We start from the raw sequence: 17,691 nt of genomic DNA on the forward strand, positions 1-17,691 counted from the left end.
AAGGCCCACGAAAAGGGAGAAATCTTGGAGGGGTAATGCAGTGAGTCAAATTTTGGATGTGTCACAGTTCAGTGGGCTGCAACTGTCAAATGAAAACAAGATACATTGTCTGAAAGTGCTGCCGAGAATGTCTGTGGGTGTGCTTAGGGGTATAGCTTAGGAGGCTCACGTCATGTTTCCAATTTTCACCCTAAACACTAAGCAACCCACAGCTGTGCCAGTTTCTCCTAATCCTGCCTGATGGAGGATCAACTGAAAGACAGCCAGGAAGAGACACTATCCACAGCATGACAGCAGCATTGACACAATTCCTCAGCTGAAAACAAAACAAAACAACCCCCCCCCCCAAAAAAAAACCAAAAACCTAAACAAATGGGTTTGCTGTCCTCCCCTAACCCCATGAAGCTTGAGGGTGGAAGACCTGCACTGCATTTTCAGAGTAATCAGACAGGTTGAGAGCAGGAATCAGCCTAGTGGTAGAAACTTTAAAAGGGAGAAGGCATCAGATTCTGGAAGATGCTCAATTCCACTTTCTGGACAGAGCATCCTTTCCTGGCAAAGCATCATTTCTGAACAGTGCACCATTAAACACCCATTGTCGTGAGAGACCCAGAAGCTCACTTTGTCCTTAAAAAAATGTTTCAATTTGAAGGTCTGTTGCCTTGTCATTCTTCCCTTTTCTAACCTGAACAGCTCTGTTTATCAAACACAGCCAGAGGAGTGTGTTACTCTGGGTAGCCTCTGGCCAAGGATGGGCTTTATAGTTGGAAGTTTGACGTCACTGGGTTCAGCATGTTCACATTTTGTATGGTATTCACAACAATTTTCTTGAATTGTTACAGGATAAAATCTAATTGGGGATCAATTCTGTCACTAAATAATGTTATCTTCAGTTGCTAAAAGTCTGGATGCCCAAAAGCATCTCTGATTCACATGAAAGTCTTGACTAGAAGCTGCATAACCTTTTATTTTGCACACTGTATTGGAAAGAGCCTAGTGATGTGTTGTGGTAAATGAAACAAATAAGTAAAACTTCAATAACAAGAGTGGTAAGTACTAATTTCATAGCATTGACCTGTGCTTTATTTAAATTTACCCCATTAGGATTAATAAAATAGTGTTTTCCTTTGCAAATACAACAGTTATCATTTGAATTCCAATGTGCTTCAGGTTCCTTTCCATTTTTGTGACTTTTAAGTAAAACAAAGTCACCTGAAGATCTGAATATAAAAAATGTAGAGTTTTATTCTTCTTCTCTGAGATCTAGTGAATATGACAAGTCATAGGATTTGAGAGGAGAAAATCCTTGGCAGGTGCTGACACTTTATCAAACAGATACCCTGTGCTGCTTCAGATCTGTTAGACAGTATAGTGGGTATGAGAACTTTAATTTCCATCTGTAATTATATTCTTTCTTCTTTCGACCCTATGTTCTATATTAGAAAGAAGTTGTCCACATATCCTGTGTCATTTAATGTTTTCATACACGCAAAAAATAGTGTGATGAAATGATATTGTAAAATCCTCAGCCTGGAAGGATGTGTAGACCCTATGAAACAGAATCAAAATATATTCATTTTTATGTTTTCTGTGATGGGAATGTTAAACTTACATGAATTCACCTTGTATTTTAGTATTATTCAATAAATTTCTGTGTGATGACAGAAATATCTTAATTGTCTGCTCTGTACAATATGGCAGCTCCCAGCTACACAGTGACTAAGCATAACAACATAAACATGGTGTAATCAATGAATTAAATCTCTAATTTTATTTCATTTTGCTAAATATGAATTTAACTTTACATATCACATTGGAAAGCATGACTACATAATATATTCGTAAATATGTACATTTATATGTGCATGATATTAAATTATTGTGTTTATTAATAGACCTGGTCATATAAATTATATTTTATTTAAAACAGAAATAACTGTTTTTTTTAAAGGGCATTATTGAGTAAAAGGGTTTTTTGCCTAGATTAAGATGCACTCTTCACATCTAAGGTGGTGGTTTCAAATGTTTCCAGAACTGAATGGCAGGATAATTCAACTTCAAATATCAAAGTCAGAAATAACACCTGGGCAAGGTGCTAAAATTCTATCAATGCCTATAGGACTTATCTCTGACCACTGGGGACTGATAACTATTTGCCTGGACCATAGTCCAACAAAATATCAAACATAGCAAGGGTGGGAAGATACAGTCTAGCCGTCTTCAAGCCTAGATAAAATTCTAGAAACCATTCAACCCAAACTGCAATGGCAGCTGACTATTATGCAATGACTGAGTAATCATTTGCAATGCTCTTGGCTTTTTGTTGGATAAATAATTATCACTAGGCTTTACTGGAGTGGCAGAGGAATATATTAATTGAAAATAATTTGAGGGTCATTTAAAATTCTGGGAAGTTTTATTCCTTGATGCATCTCCACTTCTCCCGGTCCAGTACAGATATAAATAGTCATGAATACATTCTCTTCTATTGAGCCTTGTGAGGAGGAACACATTCAGAAGGGCTAAGATTATTTTTCAAAGAGTGCATTTACATAGGGTCCTACTAGTGTCTTAGCTAATACTGCACAGATACAACTGTAAAATGTATTCCTATAGGAAAAATTTGTGAAAAGAAGAAAGTGGCTAAGTTATAGTAGACAAGAACACACACACACACACACACACACACACACACACAGAGAGAGAGAGAGAGAGAGAGAAGAGAGAGAGAGAGAGAGAGAGAGAGAGAGAGAGAGAGAGTTAAAGCTTAGAAAGGAATCGATTTTTATCTTTTCCTGAACAGCATCACTCCTCGAGGATATGCAGATGGAACCTGCCGCCTTACATAAACCAGTACTGCCTTATCATCCTTTAATTAAATTCTTTCAGCTTTTGCTGGTGCCAAGTAACCCTCAACCCCCAGCTACTTAGAAACTATTTACTCTCATCACTTTCCCAACAAAATAAGTTCTTCATGCCCAGTAAATGTTCTTGCAAAATACAGCCACCCATTTGATTTTCACCCGCTATAATTGCCTAAAGCTTTTCTTTAACTTTTCTGACCTAAATTGCCTTTTGGCATCTTTTAGCATTGGTCTATTTTTCCCTCTAGGTCAGATACAGTCAAGTTTCTTGAGAGGTAATCTTGCAGTAATTATCTGAAAAAACAACTATCCTGTTCAATTGCTACATCCATTCCTCCCAGCCCCAATGTCACTTCCTCGAAGTAAATGAGTCTACACAACTCCAACTCCAGTTTCATCTACTATGTCTTTAAGCTGTCTGTTCTGTATATTATTTACATTTTCTTCAGTAGTTCTGAATTGCCAAATCTCTCTCAAAAAGTGTTGTGTATTTAATTGAGTTCAATATTCTAGGAGTAATTTGATAATATTGATGGTGATGTTGTCTAGAGAATCATTAGTCTTGGCATGACACAGAAATGGTACCTTGTTTATCTCAGTATCTCTGAACATAATAGTATTGCATGACTAATAAACAATAATTTGAAGGATAGCAGCTGCTACTTGTCTAGTTCACTGAAGAAGCTATAATGAGTATTCTACCTATATTCCGAAATAGCCCCCATTACTGTATCAGTTTAGTCCAGAGACCCATCAGCTCACTGCCTCCTCCATTCTAGAATTACTGATGTATTATAAGGTGATGCTGACCTTGTAGAAGTCATAACCTAGACAGTCCATACTGACCACTTAAAATTCTTAAGATCGATTTTAAAGTTTGTTCTAAGTATCATTTGTTTAACTTAAAAAAATTACTTTATCCTGCCAACATTATTTAATTTACTAGAATATTGTATTTTTATTCTTTTCATTATGTCCATAAGCTTATTATAATGCATGGTAAATAATTAGTGTCCAATGAGTGCTTAATAAAGGAAGTAATTATTGAATAAGTGAATGGATGGAGGGATGAATAAATTCATTTTTTATGTTCCTTACTCTAGGCAAGCTAGACAAAGATTATGCTTTTTCTACCAAACCAGGATTTTGTTCTTGACATGTTGCTAGAGCATCATAATTTAACAACAGTATTGTGACCATTGTGATTTGAGAGACGAGAAAGGATAGGAGGAAAGAAAGATGAGGAAGAGAGGGAAGAAATTATTGATAGAAGAAGGTAAAGAGTCTGATGATTCCCTGGGCTACCAAAGGAAACAATTGGCTGAGGTAAATATTACTGAGGCATCGTGCATCATCTATTACCCTCTTGTTTATGGTATAAAACTTGGATATATTCAGCAAAGTGTAAAAATAAAAAGGCTTTCACATCACTTGCATTGTTAAAATAGCATCATATTTGATTTTCTATGATTATTAGAAGTCTGGATAAATGTATAAGTACCAATTCATTTTAGAACAGACAACTTAGAATGGGACATTAAGAAAAGGGATGATTTAATCTGGTTATCCAATATCAGTGTCTTTCCCAAGACATATCAGTTATCTATGATCACACCAGCATGTTATTCTGCTTCTTAGGAGCCAAGGGATACCAGAGAGATGCCATTTTTATGTATTTGACTCTGTTTTCCTGGGTATAAAGACAGAAATATTACCAACTATTTCATTTTACTAGGAAACTAGAAATAGAAATGAAAAAATGTACATTGAAATAATGTATTGTGTAAATTCAAAAATTGCCATTTTCAAGTTGTAGTTTAACCCTTGAATGCTGCTGGTTTCTGCTGATATTCCTTTTAAAAAAACAGTGTTTTGTTATTTTTATTGTTTTGAGAGGACAACAAAGAAATTGAAGCAAGATCATTATTATTCCTCTATCCATGCAAAACTACGACTCTTTATGAGTCCAGTAAAATTTTACCTCCAATAACATACCCATAGTAAAATAAAGTGGCACCCAGAAGCAAACTTTTTTTTTAAAGAAATCCTCCCACTGAGCATCTGAAACTGCCTAAGAATTTAGTCTTTGAGAAATATTGTACCATAAGTTGAGCACATGTAACAAGCAATGCCATCTTAAAGATATTTACATAAAACAGCTAAGTTAACTAGTTTTATAATGCAAAGATCTATTTGGAAATAATGGTGAGTTAGAACATAAGCATGCAATTAGTTTCTTTATAAGTGTGTGTAAATTTAATTACCCCTAGAAGCTGTCTTTTTTAAATGAGCAAAAATATGCACAAAGTTTCATAAACGCTCTATGTCTGCTCAGAGCAGTGATTTGGACTCATGCTGCCTGCCAGAGCTAACATTTTTCTCAAAGGCAGAAAACATCTCACAGTCCGGCTACTTGCTGTACTGAACACTGAGTTTAAATTGTCTATTTCTAACTATGGCCTGGGATAAGATACAAAAGTGTTCCAAAGCATTGGTGGAAAAAAAAAAAAGCAGACTCAGGCTTCTCCTTTCTTTTAAACCAGCCCTTTGTGATGTCTGGAATGCACAAAGATTATGGAATCCACGTTTTAACCCCTTCCCCAAGCAGGGCAGATGACTAATTCATTGCATGAAATCCATGGTGCCAAAAAGCAAACACATTACAAAACAAGACAGCGTCATAAATAAAATAAACATACTTACCTAAAGGATCACACACACATGCTTGTGAGCGCTTACACACTCCACACACACACACCTCTACCCGCCCCCCTCCCACACACACACACACAAAGTTGTGCTTACTGTATGGCTTTTGGCCTTCTGCAAAAAGCTAAGTTTCCAAAACTGACAATCCTGCTTCAAAGCAAAAACAGGCAAACAAAATCCACAGTCTGACCTTCCTAATGCAGTCCATCTTCATGGCCACATTCCACATGCACATATCAACTATAATGGATAACATTTATGAGTTTCGAGGACAACTGGGACATTTTATCACATGCTGTCAGCTTCACATTTTTTTCCTCAGGTTTATCTTAACCTTTCGCACCAATTTCATACCAAATCAAATGCCTGAACAGCCTAAGATTTCCTTCCTGGGTATTAGTACTGTTTTTACTGACAAATCACACTTTTCACTAAATATGTTCCTTGGATGTAAGAAGGTGGCAGCACAAAGGCGGGGAGACACTGTCAATGTTTGCCTGGACCAAATTTCAAATACTCCTCTAGCAGTTTTTCCATGACCATTGATTGAGGCATGATCCTGCTTAGCAGGCCTGTGGCTGAGGTGAGCCTCTAACCAGGAGTCCAGCCCAGCTGGATGCACAGACACTTACAGCTTTCAATCTCCAGTGTGCAGTTTTGTTCATCCAATGGATACCGCCTCAGGTCCATCATGCAGGCAGCTGTCGTTGTGATTCTAGAAGAGAAATGGCAATGTGAGTGTTGAGTGCTTAAAGCCAAGTGCAGAAGAGAAAAAGAAAACAAAAACAACAAACAAAAAATAGCCCTCTTAGAGACTAAATCTTAGCCTAAGCATCCACAAAGGAAGTGATCTTCTTTTGGAAACCATTTTCCTTCACAATTCTTCTGGCTTCTGAAGAGATAATATAAGTATCCAATGGGTCACTAATGACTTGAACCAAAATCACCTAGATGTGTTTCAAAGGCAATTCTTTCAAGGTTCCAGAATGCCTCTGAGGTGAGGTTTCTCTAGTTGTGTCTCAGGTGACCAGGTGTGGTGACAAAACATTCCAATGATTCTCACATTTGCTTTACTCCATCCTTTTTCGAGACCTTAAAGTCTCATCTTCTACCAAGTTTACTTTAGGTCCGTCATTTTTCGTGCTTAAAAATCACACAGTGTGTCATTAACATACAGCCCACACTGGCCTTCTCTCTATGCCTAATCATTTTGTCCTAAATATTCTGATGTTCTCTTGGCTACTTGGAAAAAGAATGAAGAATGGACGTTCATATTTTTAGATTTGACCAACCTACTTTTGCTCAATTGTGAGAAGCTCAGAGCTCTGCTAGAAATGGAAAAACGAGACAGAGCTCTAGTCTGGAGGAAATAGTCTAGTCTATATTTTCCAAGCTACACCTATATTGTGTGGATCCAAACCAAGAATCCACACAGCCTCATTCTGGGAATATCCTTGGGTGAATCTGACAACCTAAGATGCAGGCTGGGAATATGTAATTGATTACTCATAATGATGTTTCTTAATTTGAGTTTTCTTTACTTTAGTACAAAAATGCTTCCCAGAGCAGGTTTCTAGCTGATTTCTTCCTTTATTTAGTGAGTCCTGCCAGTCACTCTGCCTCAATTCTCTACTATCCCACTTTCTCCTGTCTGTCCTCATTGGTTCTCCTACAAGTCAGTGCAGGAGCTGGGCCTCAGACCTCTCCATCTGTGTCCCTGATGCCATCGTCCACACAAAAACATGAAGTACATCTCATCTGTTAAAAATATACTGGCTATTCTAAGAGAATTCAAACTCTGACTCTGGCAGACTGTTTCTCATGCATTATGTTTTTCTACTTCTTTCCCACTAGCCTGTCTTATTGAGCTTTCTCACAATGCCTTTCCACCTTCACCTTTGTTCTCTATGTCTGTAACATGCATCCCTCTTGTTCCCATCCCCTCTTCTGCCACGCAAATCCTTCCCCCCTCAGAAAAGTTTCTCCTGAGCAGCCTATCCAGTGTGACTGTATTAACTAATGCTCCATCTTAGCTTTCTGTTCACTGCCTTCAAGCAATTACCGCAATCTAGAATTAGCTTGCTAATTGTTTTCTCAGAAGACTCTGTTTCTTTCAATAAAATTTAAGCTGCTTATGGCCATAGACTCTGTTCAATTCAGTGCAAAGGCATTCAATAAATATCGGCTGAATGAGAAAAAAAACATTAATTTATAATGAGGCAAGCAGTTGGATTTGTTCATTATAAGTCTCTGCATTTGGAAGAGTATTTTATTGCTTTACTTCTGTTTTGACTGAAAATGGTACTGTGTCTTAGGTTAGAGATGTTCCTTTTGTAGGTTGAACAATAAATGGGAATTTAATCAATTTAAATTATATGAAAAACATCATTTTAATGCTATTTTTCAATTTGACTGTTTCGGCTTTCAATGAGATTTATGTTGTACATAAATTCTACAAATTACATTTAAATAAATATTCACATTTAATATTCTCATAACATGGTACTTGCATGGATTTTATTTTCTTGGCCAACTGTTTCCTCTTAGAATTTTGTGTGACTTTATAGATTGATACACTCTGAATTGCCTCTAACCTACAGTTTACAGGACGAAATGAAATTTAAGAAATGGTAGACACACCATGCCCCAATGCTGTTGCATAAAATGGTTAAATAGATTCCTCTCCTCTGACACTAGGAGAAATTACTTAGTCTGGGAAACCAATATAAAAGACAGAACTATTAGAGGGACATAACTATAAATTCAAAAGTGAGAGAAACAAGTACTGAAAGCCAGCTGTGTAACTGAGGTGAAGTTTATAATTAATACTACATCTTGAAGTTCACAACTCTGCTGATACATATGTATACATATGTATACATATGATACATACAATTAATAACCATGAACTATACTATATGCACTAAGACAAACAAATCCACTGATGCTCTTACAGAAGGAATGTATTTTCTTCATGTTTTAAAATTAAAGTGAAAGGAGGGGTGGCTGACACTGTCACCCTGTTAGTAATATGTTCACCTAGAGTGTATGATGCCCTGGGTTCAATCCCCAGTACCATATAAAACAGGACTTGTAGCTGGAGAATCAGAAATTTAAGATCAAATATAGTAAGTCTGAGGACAGATTGGGGTACACAAAGTGTTGCCCAAACAACAACATCAGGAACAACAAAGACAAAAACAACAAAAGTATTTTTCTTATAATATTCATACGATTTATTATTTGTTGGTTTTATTTTACTTCTTTTTTAACATTATAACTCAGAAATCTAGTAGATCCTATGCATACTTTATATTTAGTGTTTGCAGTTTGGGTCTTCTATTGAAGTAAATTTCAAACTCTGGGACTAAAATTATCCATTTTAAATCTTGATCATGTCTACAAAAACTAGTCACCCCTCTGCTAATTTTCCGGCATTCTATACCTACTGGAAATACTTGCCAACCAAGTTGTCTGTGGGATGACAAATGGGAGGGATATGTAACTTCAAAAGTGCTCTGCAACTTTTGTGTTAGTCTACAATGGATGAGCAGATATCAAGACAACTCATTTCACCACACTTCATTGAAAAGTAAAAAAAAAAAAAAAAGGTACTTGCTTGCCCAAATGAAGAAATGTAAATACCCACGTGTGTCCATTCTTTGTAAGGCATAGTCATAACTATGAATATAATAGTGATACCATGTAAATATGTAACATTGCTACATATATGTGTATATATCTTAAAACTAGATATTTCTCAAGTGCCCACAGGGTTCAGGAATCACATATTTTGTCTTAATTTGTTTTTAAAAAACATGTTCCTGACACATGGACACTAACCCACAATTAAAATAATAATAAATCACCAAACAAAGCAGAGACGCACAATCCAATGTAAATACTAATTGACAAATTAAGAATTTTGAGGTGATGCTTCCTAAGGGTCAAATATATCTCATCCTAGAACTCTTAAATGAATTTAATAATTAAAATAATTTTAGGGAAGAAATTACCTTGTACTGAATTCCATTCAGAAAAGGCCAGTGGCAAGCATCTATACCTGTTTTATTCATAATAGGGCTGAAGTTCCACAGCAGTGCAAAAGATACAGCCTCAGCCCTAATGAATATTCTTAGCACTATTAATGAGTCTTAAATCACTGAATAGTATCACTAGGTTTCTTTGAATAGAGGCTTACAATCAGTTACATAAATGCCCTGGGAAAAGATAGCAAGATCCAGAAGATCAGAGAATTTTCTGTGAGACTGTGTCTCCTAGTAATTAATCCATACACATGGAAGCTACATCCATAAATTCTCGTCAACATGACTCTCAAAGCATGAGCTGAACAAAATTGACACTGATAGACATGCCAAATTGGACTAAGAGAAAACCCATGAGGCCTCAACCCTACACAAAGGACTACAAGCAACTAAGAAATATTGAGAGGAGAGAAAAAAATTTTCCCATGGAAGAGCACACCTGTTGGTTATCTAATACCAAGCTTGAAAATATACATAAATGGTATTACGTAGACTAGCTTAGTTTTAAAACTTAACAATATGGAGACAGCCTTAGTTTTTAGTCAAACCAGTCTGTTCCCCTTCAGAATTCCCCATTCTTATGAGTAGAAAGCCTCCAATTGTCTAATTGCTAACACTTTCAAAAGAGTTGAGCTCTGTTGAAGAATGAAAGTTTTATTTAGAAATGCCTATATTTTATTTGAAGCAAGAGATTGTGGATAAACTTTTCTCTACTTACTCATCGGCTACATCACTCCATAATGCCTTGTATCATGAATATTAGCATAAAGAGAAAAAAATCTAAACTAAATTTCCAGTGCTGCCTAAGGATTCACTAATGGCATTCATAAATCAAGAAATACAAAAGCTAACCCAACCTTTTTTTTTTTTTAAATCAAAGCTATCCTTTGCATTTTTGTAGTTTTAGAGTGCACAAATATCAATCAAAATATGAGTATAGCTAAAGATAGCTGCTAAGCAAAAGTAAATACTGCTTTTCCATATTCAAGATGAAACACTTGGAATCACAATATGTGTGAGAAATCTGACACTTGGCAATAGACTCTTTAGGAGATGATTTGGAAGTTGAAAACATGGTCGCATATGCACAGCCTATGAGAATCTGGGTGGGGTTTCAAACAGAGATAGTAAGCACATGAATTAAGTGATTTTAAAACGACTCTGAATTCTTTAATAGATCATGCTATACTTATTCATCAAGAAAATTTGTTTCTATCCATATCATTGTTTGCTTAAACTATCAAATGTGCTATCCTGAACTATGTTTTGTACACAGTGTTCAATGCATGCTGTGCTTTTGTTTGCTCAACTAATACATTTACTCAAAAGTACAACCTATTATAACTGCAAGAGGAAAAGAAGATCTAGATCTTTTGGTTTTAGTAGGCAAATTACCCACAGGAAATGAAGAATTTTAAAATAGGGAAATGGAGAGATGGTTTAGAAGTTAAATATGCAGGCTGATCTTGCCAAGGACCAGAGTTAGTTCCTAGCAGGCACATCTAGCAGCTCACAACTGTTTGTGGCTTTAGCTCCAGGGATCCAATGTCCTCTTTTGACTTCTGTAGGCTTTGCACTTAGGGCATAAACCTACATAAACACAGAGAGACACACAGACACACAGACACACAGACACACAGATACACAGACACACAGACACACAGACACACACACACACACACAGAGAGAGAGAGAGAGAGAGAGAGAGAGAGAGAGATCAGAGAGAGACAGAGAGCGAGAGAGTAAAAATAAAATCTTTAATGAGGTCAATTACCCAAATATGTATCAGTTTTTGAGGTTTTCAAACAAACAAATTAAAATTTCAACACAGCAAAATTCTAAATTTAAGTATTAAAATATTAACCCAATTATAAAATGTTCCAAGGGCCTTCTCTTTTCTTAACAGTTCTTTAAAAATGGCTTTCATAGAGTGCTACTATATTTGACATCATTCTGCATCTTGTGGACACTTTTGTTGGGAAACAATTAACCTTTCACACTAATTCATATGCAATCAGCTCTTACACTTTGTTGATTAAAAGATTATAGAGATAAACGAGGTGGGTGATTTCTTAAGTGGAATTATAATGTAAAAAACCACACAATAGTAACTTAACAGTTATAGATATATTTTATAAATATTTATAGATATTTTACAGTTATAGATATATTTTATAACTTATAGATACTATTAATACTATGGAAACATTTCTTCTCATTTAAGTCTAATTATTACTCTCACATAACAGATACAAGTAGTGGAGTATGTTTTCAGAGTCACACTGTGAACGGGAGAAGAGGGATTTTTTTTTCGTGGCAGAAATTTGACTTAACAGTTCACATATTTAAGAATGATGTAACTAACTTGATAGATAACCTTGAGAGCATGGTATTGGTTCTCCAGAAGTCTATTACATACATTCAGAATGAGTTTACTCGTTCTGTATTCATACATTCATGGTATGACCTTGAGATGGTGTAATTCTGTTTTACCCACAAATGCAAATGTTGTATTTCACAGATGTTTATTCTGTTTTACTCAATTATGTAGATCAGCCCACCCCAGACAAGTAAATACAAGCCTCTCCCTAAGGAGTCCCTGTTAATAGTCTCTCTTCTCTGATTGAAGGTCCTCCTCAGCTCCTCCCCAATTCTTTTTGTGCCTTGCTAGCCTCTCCAAAGGCCTTGTGCTTACATTAAAACCTCCAAGACTCTTGCGTAATTGTTTTTAAAAGCTCCTTTGAAGTCCTCTTATAGAGTCACATGCACTACTATGCTCAACTTTGTAATCACCCGAAAAAGTAAGATTGCTGGCAATCATGTTCCCATTTGATAAATCATGCATTTCAGATTAGAGCTATTTGTGTTCTTCTGCAGATGTTTGGCCTTCTGCGACTCTTTCATTTTCTGTAATCTTATGCTCTGCAAAGATGCTGTGACCATTAAAGGGCTACCCAGGTCTCTGCCGCAAGTGCAGACACTATTATTTAAGAAACTTCCCTAAATAAAGAGCCTGCCTCTGCGATGCAACGATGTCTCTAGCAAGGTTTCATTTTGTGAGGACATAAAACCCCTTCATTACAAACATTAATATAAATGTCCCAACCTAGGTTCTTACTCGCCTTCTGTTTTCTGTCTGTTTTCCCCATCTTCCCTATACTATCTTCTTTGTGGTCTCTCTTCCAAATCTTATATTTGTCTCAGCCTTAGTTATTTTTTTTTTTTCTAAAATTTACATCAAGAGAAGTAAGAGGTACAAGGACAAGTCAACATCTTATAATTCGATCATCATTTAACTAAAATCTGATTTTATATCACAGTAAGAGATATAATGGGACTGTGATTTATTTAAAAAGGGAGTTCATGCAATAAGAATTGGAACTCTGAATTACTTTAAAATTGAACGTTATTCACAATTTAAAATAATTATTCAATATATTGGGTGTTTTTGATGTAATATCCATTAAATAATCAACTGGGTTTTTTTTTTTTTTTTTTTTTTTTTTTGGCATAACACATCGGAAATCTACCATTTCAGAACAATTCATCAGTTTCTTCCTTCCTTGATTGATTGATTGATTGATAGACAGTGTCTCCCTATGCAAACCTAGGTAGTCTAGAAATTGTTAAGTAGACCAGACTATCCTCAAAGCCACAGCCATCTGTCTCTACCTCTGGAGTGCTAAAAGTTTTGGGCCACCACAGCCAGCTTATTTATATTTTTAAATAGCTAACAGATGTGTGAAGACTTGCCTAGAACAGATCAACCTCCAACTACAGCTGTGTCTCTTCACTTCTTCACTTCTTTCTGGTCCCTTCCAAGTATAGCTTAAAACACAAACTACACAGGTGGGAGCCTTCTTTTTGCTTCTCTGATTGTACCCTCTAACCCTAATTTTGTCTTCTTGAAAACTAGTCTTTTTGGACTTCCTAGTCTATTCTAAGCTTGTCTGTCTGGCACAAGGAATGGAGAGCAGCACCTGAAACTGAGACCAGAGGAAAGTTAAAAATCCAGGGATGCTAGTCTGCTGGACCCATGGCCCATCCAGTCTTCCCTTCTCTTTTGAAAAAGTGAATCCTAGTCTTATGGCAACCTGCTGATCCTGTGGAGTTAGGGAGGAATTTTTTTTAAATCTCTTTGTAAATAGTCCTTTTATTGCCTCCTCAAATTATCCCACTTTCGGTGTACCATCTGTTTCCTGTTGGGTTCTTGACTGATAGAATACATTATAGAAATGTATTTAAAATCAGAGGCGCTAACAGTTATGCTGTCAAAAATTAGAACAGTTCCTTTCTGGAGTCCTCTGTCTTGAGAATTTGGAGGTAAGATAATGAATATCCCTTTCCCTCTACCTGTCTTTCTGGTATCTGTTCATCACAGTCCTTCCCAGATAAGATGCTCTCTCCCACTGCACAGCCAACATGGTGCTCCTTTTTCTCCCCTGCTCACTTCCTGTGTTGATTTTCTTTCTTTCTTTTTAAAATTTATTAATCATTTTATTTGTTTACATTTCAAATGTTACCTCCTTTCTAGTCTCCCCTCCAGGAACCTCCCACCCCATCCCCCACCTCTTTGCCTCTAAGGGGTTCATCCCACCCATCCATCCACTCCTGCCTCATTTAAGCCATATCTATCAGTATTAGGATTCTGAGTGTTTATTTGCAGTGTTTCTCTCTCCCCCTAGACTCAGGCTTTGTCTAATGTAACTAAAACTGGGTTCTCTAGAAGCTGTTCCTGGGAGGTATTCACTTGGGATCATAACTGTGCAAAAATTCTAGATGAGGGTTTGAAAAAAAAGAAGACTTCAAATTGTACTCTATGGAGGATGGCAGCAATCCCAGCATGGCTGCTCTCCCAGAAAACATGCAAGATTATCTGTGGTAGGACTGAAGTGGCCTTTGACCAGTCTCTCACAGCCTACTATGCACCCATAGACTGTGACAGGCAAGCATGACAAAACAGAAAAACACCTTTGGTTCATTTTCCACATCCCTTCACTCTCTCCCACTCTTTAGAATCTAGCTGAATTCCCGAGGCCAAAAATTCTAAGTGATCCACTGTGTTCATATCATCATGCATAGTTCCCACGCACTACATCTGCATCTGTAATGAGGTATCAGGCACAGCATACTGGCAATTCATTTCTGATACCAAAAAAAAAAAAAAAAAAAAAAAAAATCTATACATGCTATGATCTCAGGACTTTCTGCCACCTGACGTCAACAGCAAAATAGTTTTATCTGTGTGGTCCATTTTACTATTTCTAAATTTTATATAAAAGTTATAAAGCTGTGGGAGGAATGCCTAATACCAGTAGTAACCACACATGTGTATCAAAGGCACGGTTATTATTGTTTACATAATCAGTACAAAAATTGAAAAACTGCTATCTAGACTCTGGGTAGAAATAGATGCATTCTTGTATGCTATGGGTTGGACTACAAATGGGTATAAAGTTTCTGAAGGATTGTTTGACTGCAACAAACAAAACCTACTGTACTTACCTGGGATCCTGAAATTTCATTTTAGTGAATTAGTGTGTAATCACACTGATATACAGAGATGTTGAACAAATTTTGTGACTTGGCAAGACAGAAAGGCTTTTGTGTGTATTTGTATATACAGGCACACATATGTGAATGTCGACATGGCTTTTGGTATAGACACATGATGTGTTAAGACACTCTTAAGAAGAATGGAAAACACAAGAAATTTTTTTGATACATGAACAGTAAGCAATTAAAGAAGCAGTACAGGCAGTGTAAGTTTGCATGTGGAACAGAGACCAAAGGAAAGGTCAAGGGACCTCTCCTAGGGATCCATCTCTTCTACAGACACCAAACCCCCACATTATTGCTGATGCTAAGAAGCACTTGTCAATAGGAGCCTGGTATGACTGTTCTCTGAGAGGTTCTGCCAGCACCTGACTAATACAGTTGCAGAAACTTACAGCCAACCATTGGACTGAGCCTGGGGATCCCAGAGGAATTGCTAAGGAAAGGACTGAAGAAGGTGAAGGAGATTGCAACCCCATAGGAAGAACAATATCACCTATCTGGACCACCCAGAGCTCCCAGAGACTAAACCACTAAGCAAAAAGTATACATGGAGGAAGTCATGGCTCCAGATACAGATGTAGCAGAGGATGGCCTTATTTGACATCAATGGGAGAGGAGGCTGTTGGTCCTGTGGAGGCTTGATGTCCCAGTGTAGGGAGATGTAGAGTGGTGAAGCAGGAGTGCGGGATTGGGTGGAGGAGCACCTTCATAGAGGCAAAGGGGAGAGGGGAAAGAGGGATATGATGAAAGGTTTGTGGAAGGGTAACCAGGAAGGTAGATATCATTTGAAATGTAAATGAATAATTAATTAATAATAATTCATTAATAATAAAAATAATAAAGAAGGTATATGAATGCATATTGAAGTAGTTAGAAATATCATTAAAAAGCATACAGCAAACACAAATCTCTGAATTCTGTCCCCAGCATTGCATAAAACTAAGCTTGGTGGTACTCGTGTTATTCTCATCATGGGGAGGTGGACACAGGAAGAGCAGAAGAACAAAGCCAATTTATGCTACATACTGAGATCCAGACCTGTTTGGGCTACATGAAACCTTATCACAAGAAACCTAATTTAAAAAGCAATGAAGATATAGTTGATTGTTACCGTTCCAGACCTCTTTGGGCTACATGAAATCCTGTCTCAAGAAATCTAATTTTAAAAGCAATGAAGATATATTTGATTATTATTTTCTTATATTTTGTAAATTCCTTGTTTCTACAATGAATAGGCATCATTCTTCTCCAGTAAATGTTCTAAAGACAATTTTCTCTATCTGCTTGGGACTAGGACAGTACAATTCCTGACTCTGAGCTGAATTCATTCTATCTGAATAGATTCTATTCTCTTTTAAGTGAGGACATTTGCTTATGCATGGAACACTTATATTCCATGGGTTGGAGATACTGGTCATCAAAACGGTGGTGTGTGCACTTCAATAGGCTTCATGTCATTAAAAATGTTAATGGGAAAATATCAGTTAATTATAAAATTTTAAAGCAAAAAGGGGGGGTTGAGTGACATCCATGCAAATGCCCTTTAGATGAACATGTCCTTTCTTTGTGATCTCTATAATTATTGTTCTAACGAATCTCCAGGGATTTGAAATTCAAGCTCTCTGAAAGGAAACTATTTTGTCTTTGGAAAGCTGTGATTATCAGATTTTCTTTCTATATTTAACATCAGTTTGAATTTCTTTAATTGTAAATTATTTCTTCCCATACTTTGCAGTTTTGTTTAGGAAGTGTCCTTATTTTTCTTGTTCATAGAGATTCTTGACAGTTTATAAAATCTATTTTCACAGAGCTATCCCTTCTTTGCATGTTGGTCTCTGCCATTATCTATGTCTTTATGTGTTGCCAAATAAATGAAAAAAAAAACACTATAGGAGAATGAATAGAAATATGTAGCAGTGAGGGATGGGGAAGCACCACTGGAAAGTTCCAGACACCAGGGATGTGAGAGGCTGCCAGGACCCAATGGGGATGACACTAGCATAAATACCCAACAGAAGAGAGATAGAAGATGAAGAGACCACCCCCACTAGATAAGCATGGCCTGCAATTGAGTGAAGGGTTCTCACACACACATCTCAAAAATTTTAACAAATACTTGTTCCTGTCCAAAGGAAATAAAGGGACAAAAAGTAGAGCAAAGACTGAAGGAAAGGCCATCCAGAGACCTCCCCAACTTTGGATCCATCCCATCCTCAGACACAAAAACCAGACACTATTGCTGATGCCAAGATCTGCTTTCAGACAGGAGCCCAGTAGGGCTGTCCGCTGAGAGGCTCTGCCAGCACCTAAGATGTTGCAGAAACTCAAAGCCAACCATTGGACTGAGCCTAGAGACCCCAATGTTATGGAAAGGTCTGAAGGAGCTAAAGGGGATTGAAACCCCATAGGTTCAATAACATCAACTAACTGGACCACTCAGAGCTCCCAGGGACTAAACCACCAACCAAACAGTATACATAGGTGGGTCCATGGCTCCAGCTACATATGTAGCA

The 17,691-nt window shown here is 36.9% G+C and overlaps 1 protein-coding gene across 1 annotated transcript in view; it reads right to left on the bottom strand.

Moving 5' to 3' along the window:
- The window catches only part of Gabrb2 (gamma-aminobutyric acid type A receptor subunit beta2), a 206,791-nt gene that overhangs the window by 93,467 nt on the left and 95,633 nt on the right, over window positions 1–17,691 (bottom strand). Inside the window, exon 6 of the mRNA XM_034506297.2 lies at window positions 6,206–6,288. Within this exon, the coding sequence (XP_034362188.1) occupies window positions 6,206–6,288 (83 nt within the window). The remainder of the gene's footprint in view (window positions 1–6,205; window positions 6,289–17,691) is intronic.

Source organism: Arvicanthis niloticus, chromosome 6 (genome assembly GCF_011762505.2).
Source record: "Arvicanthis niloticus isolate mArvNil1 chromosome 6, mArvNil1.pat.X, whole genome shotgun sequence".
NCBI lineage: Eukaryota > Metazoa > Chordata > Mammalia > Rodentia > Muridae > Arvicanthis > Arvicanthis niloticus.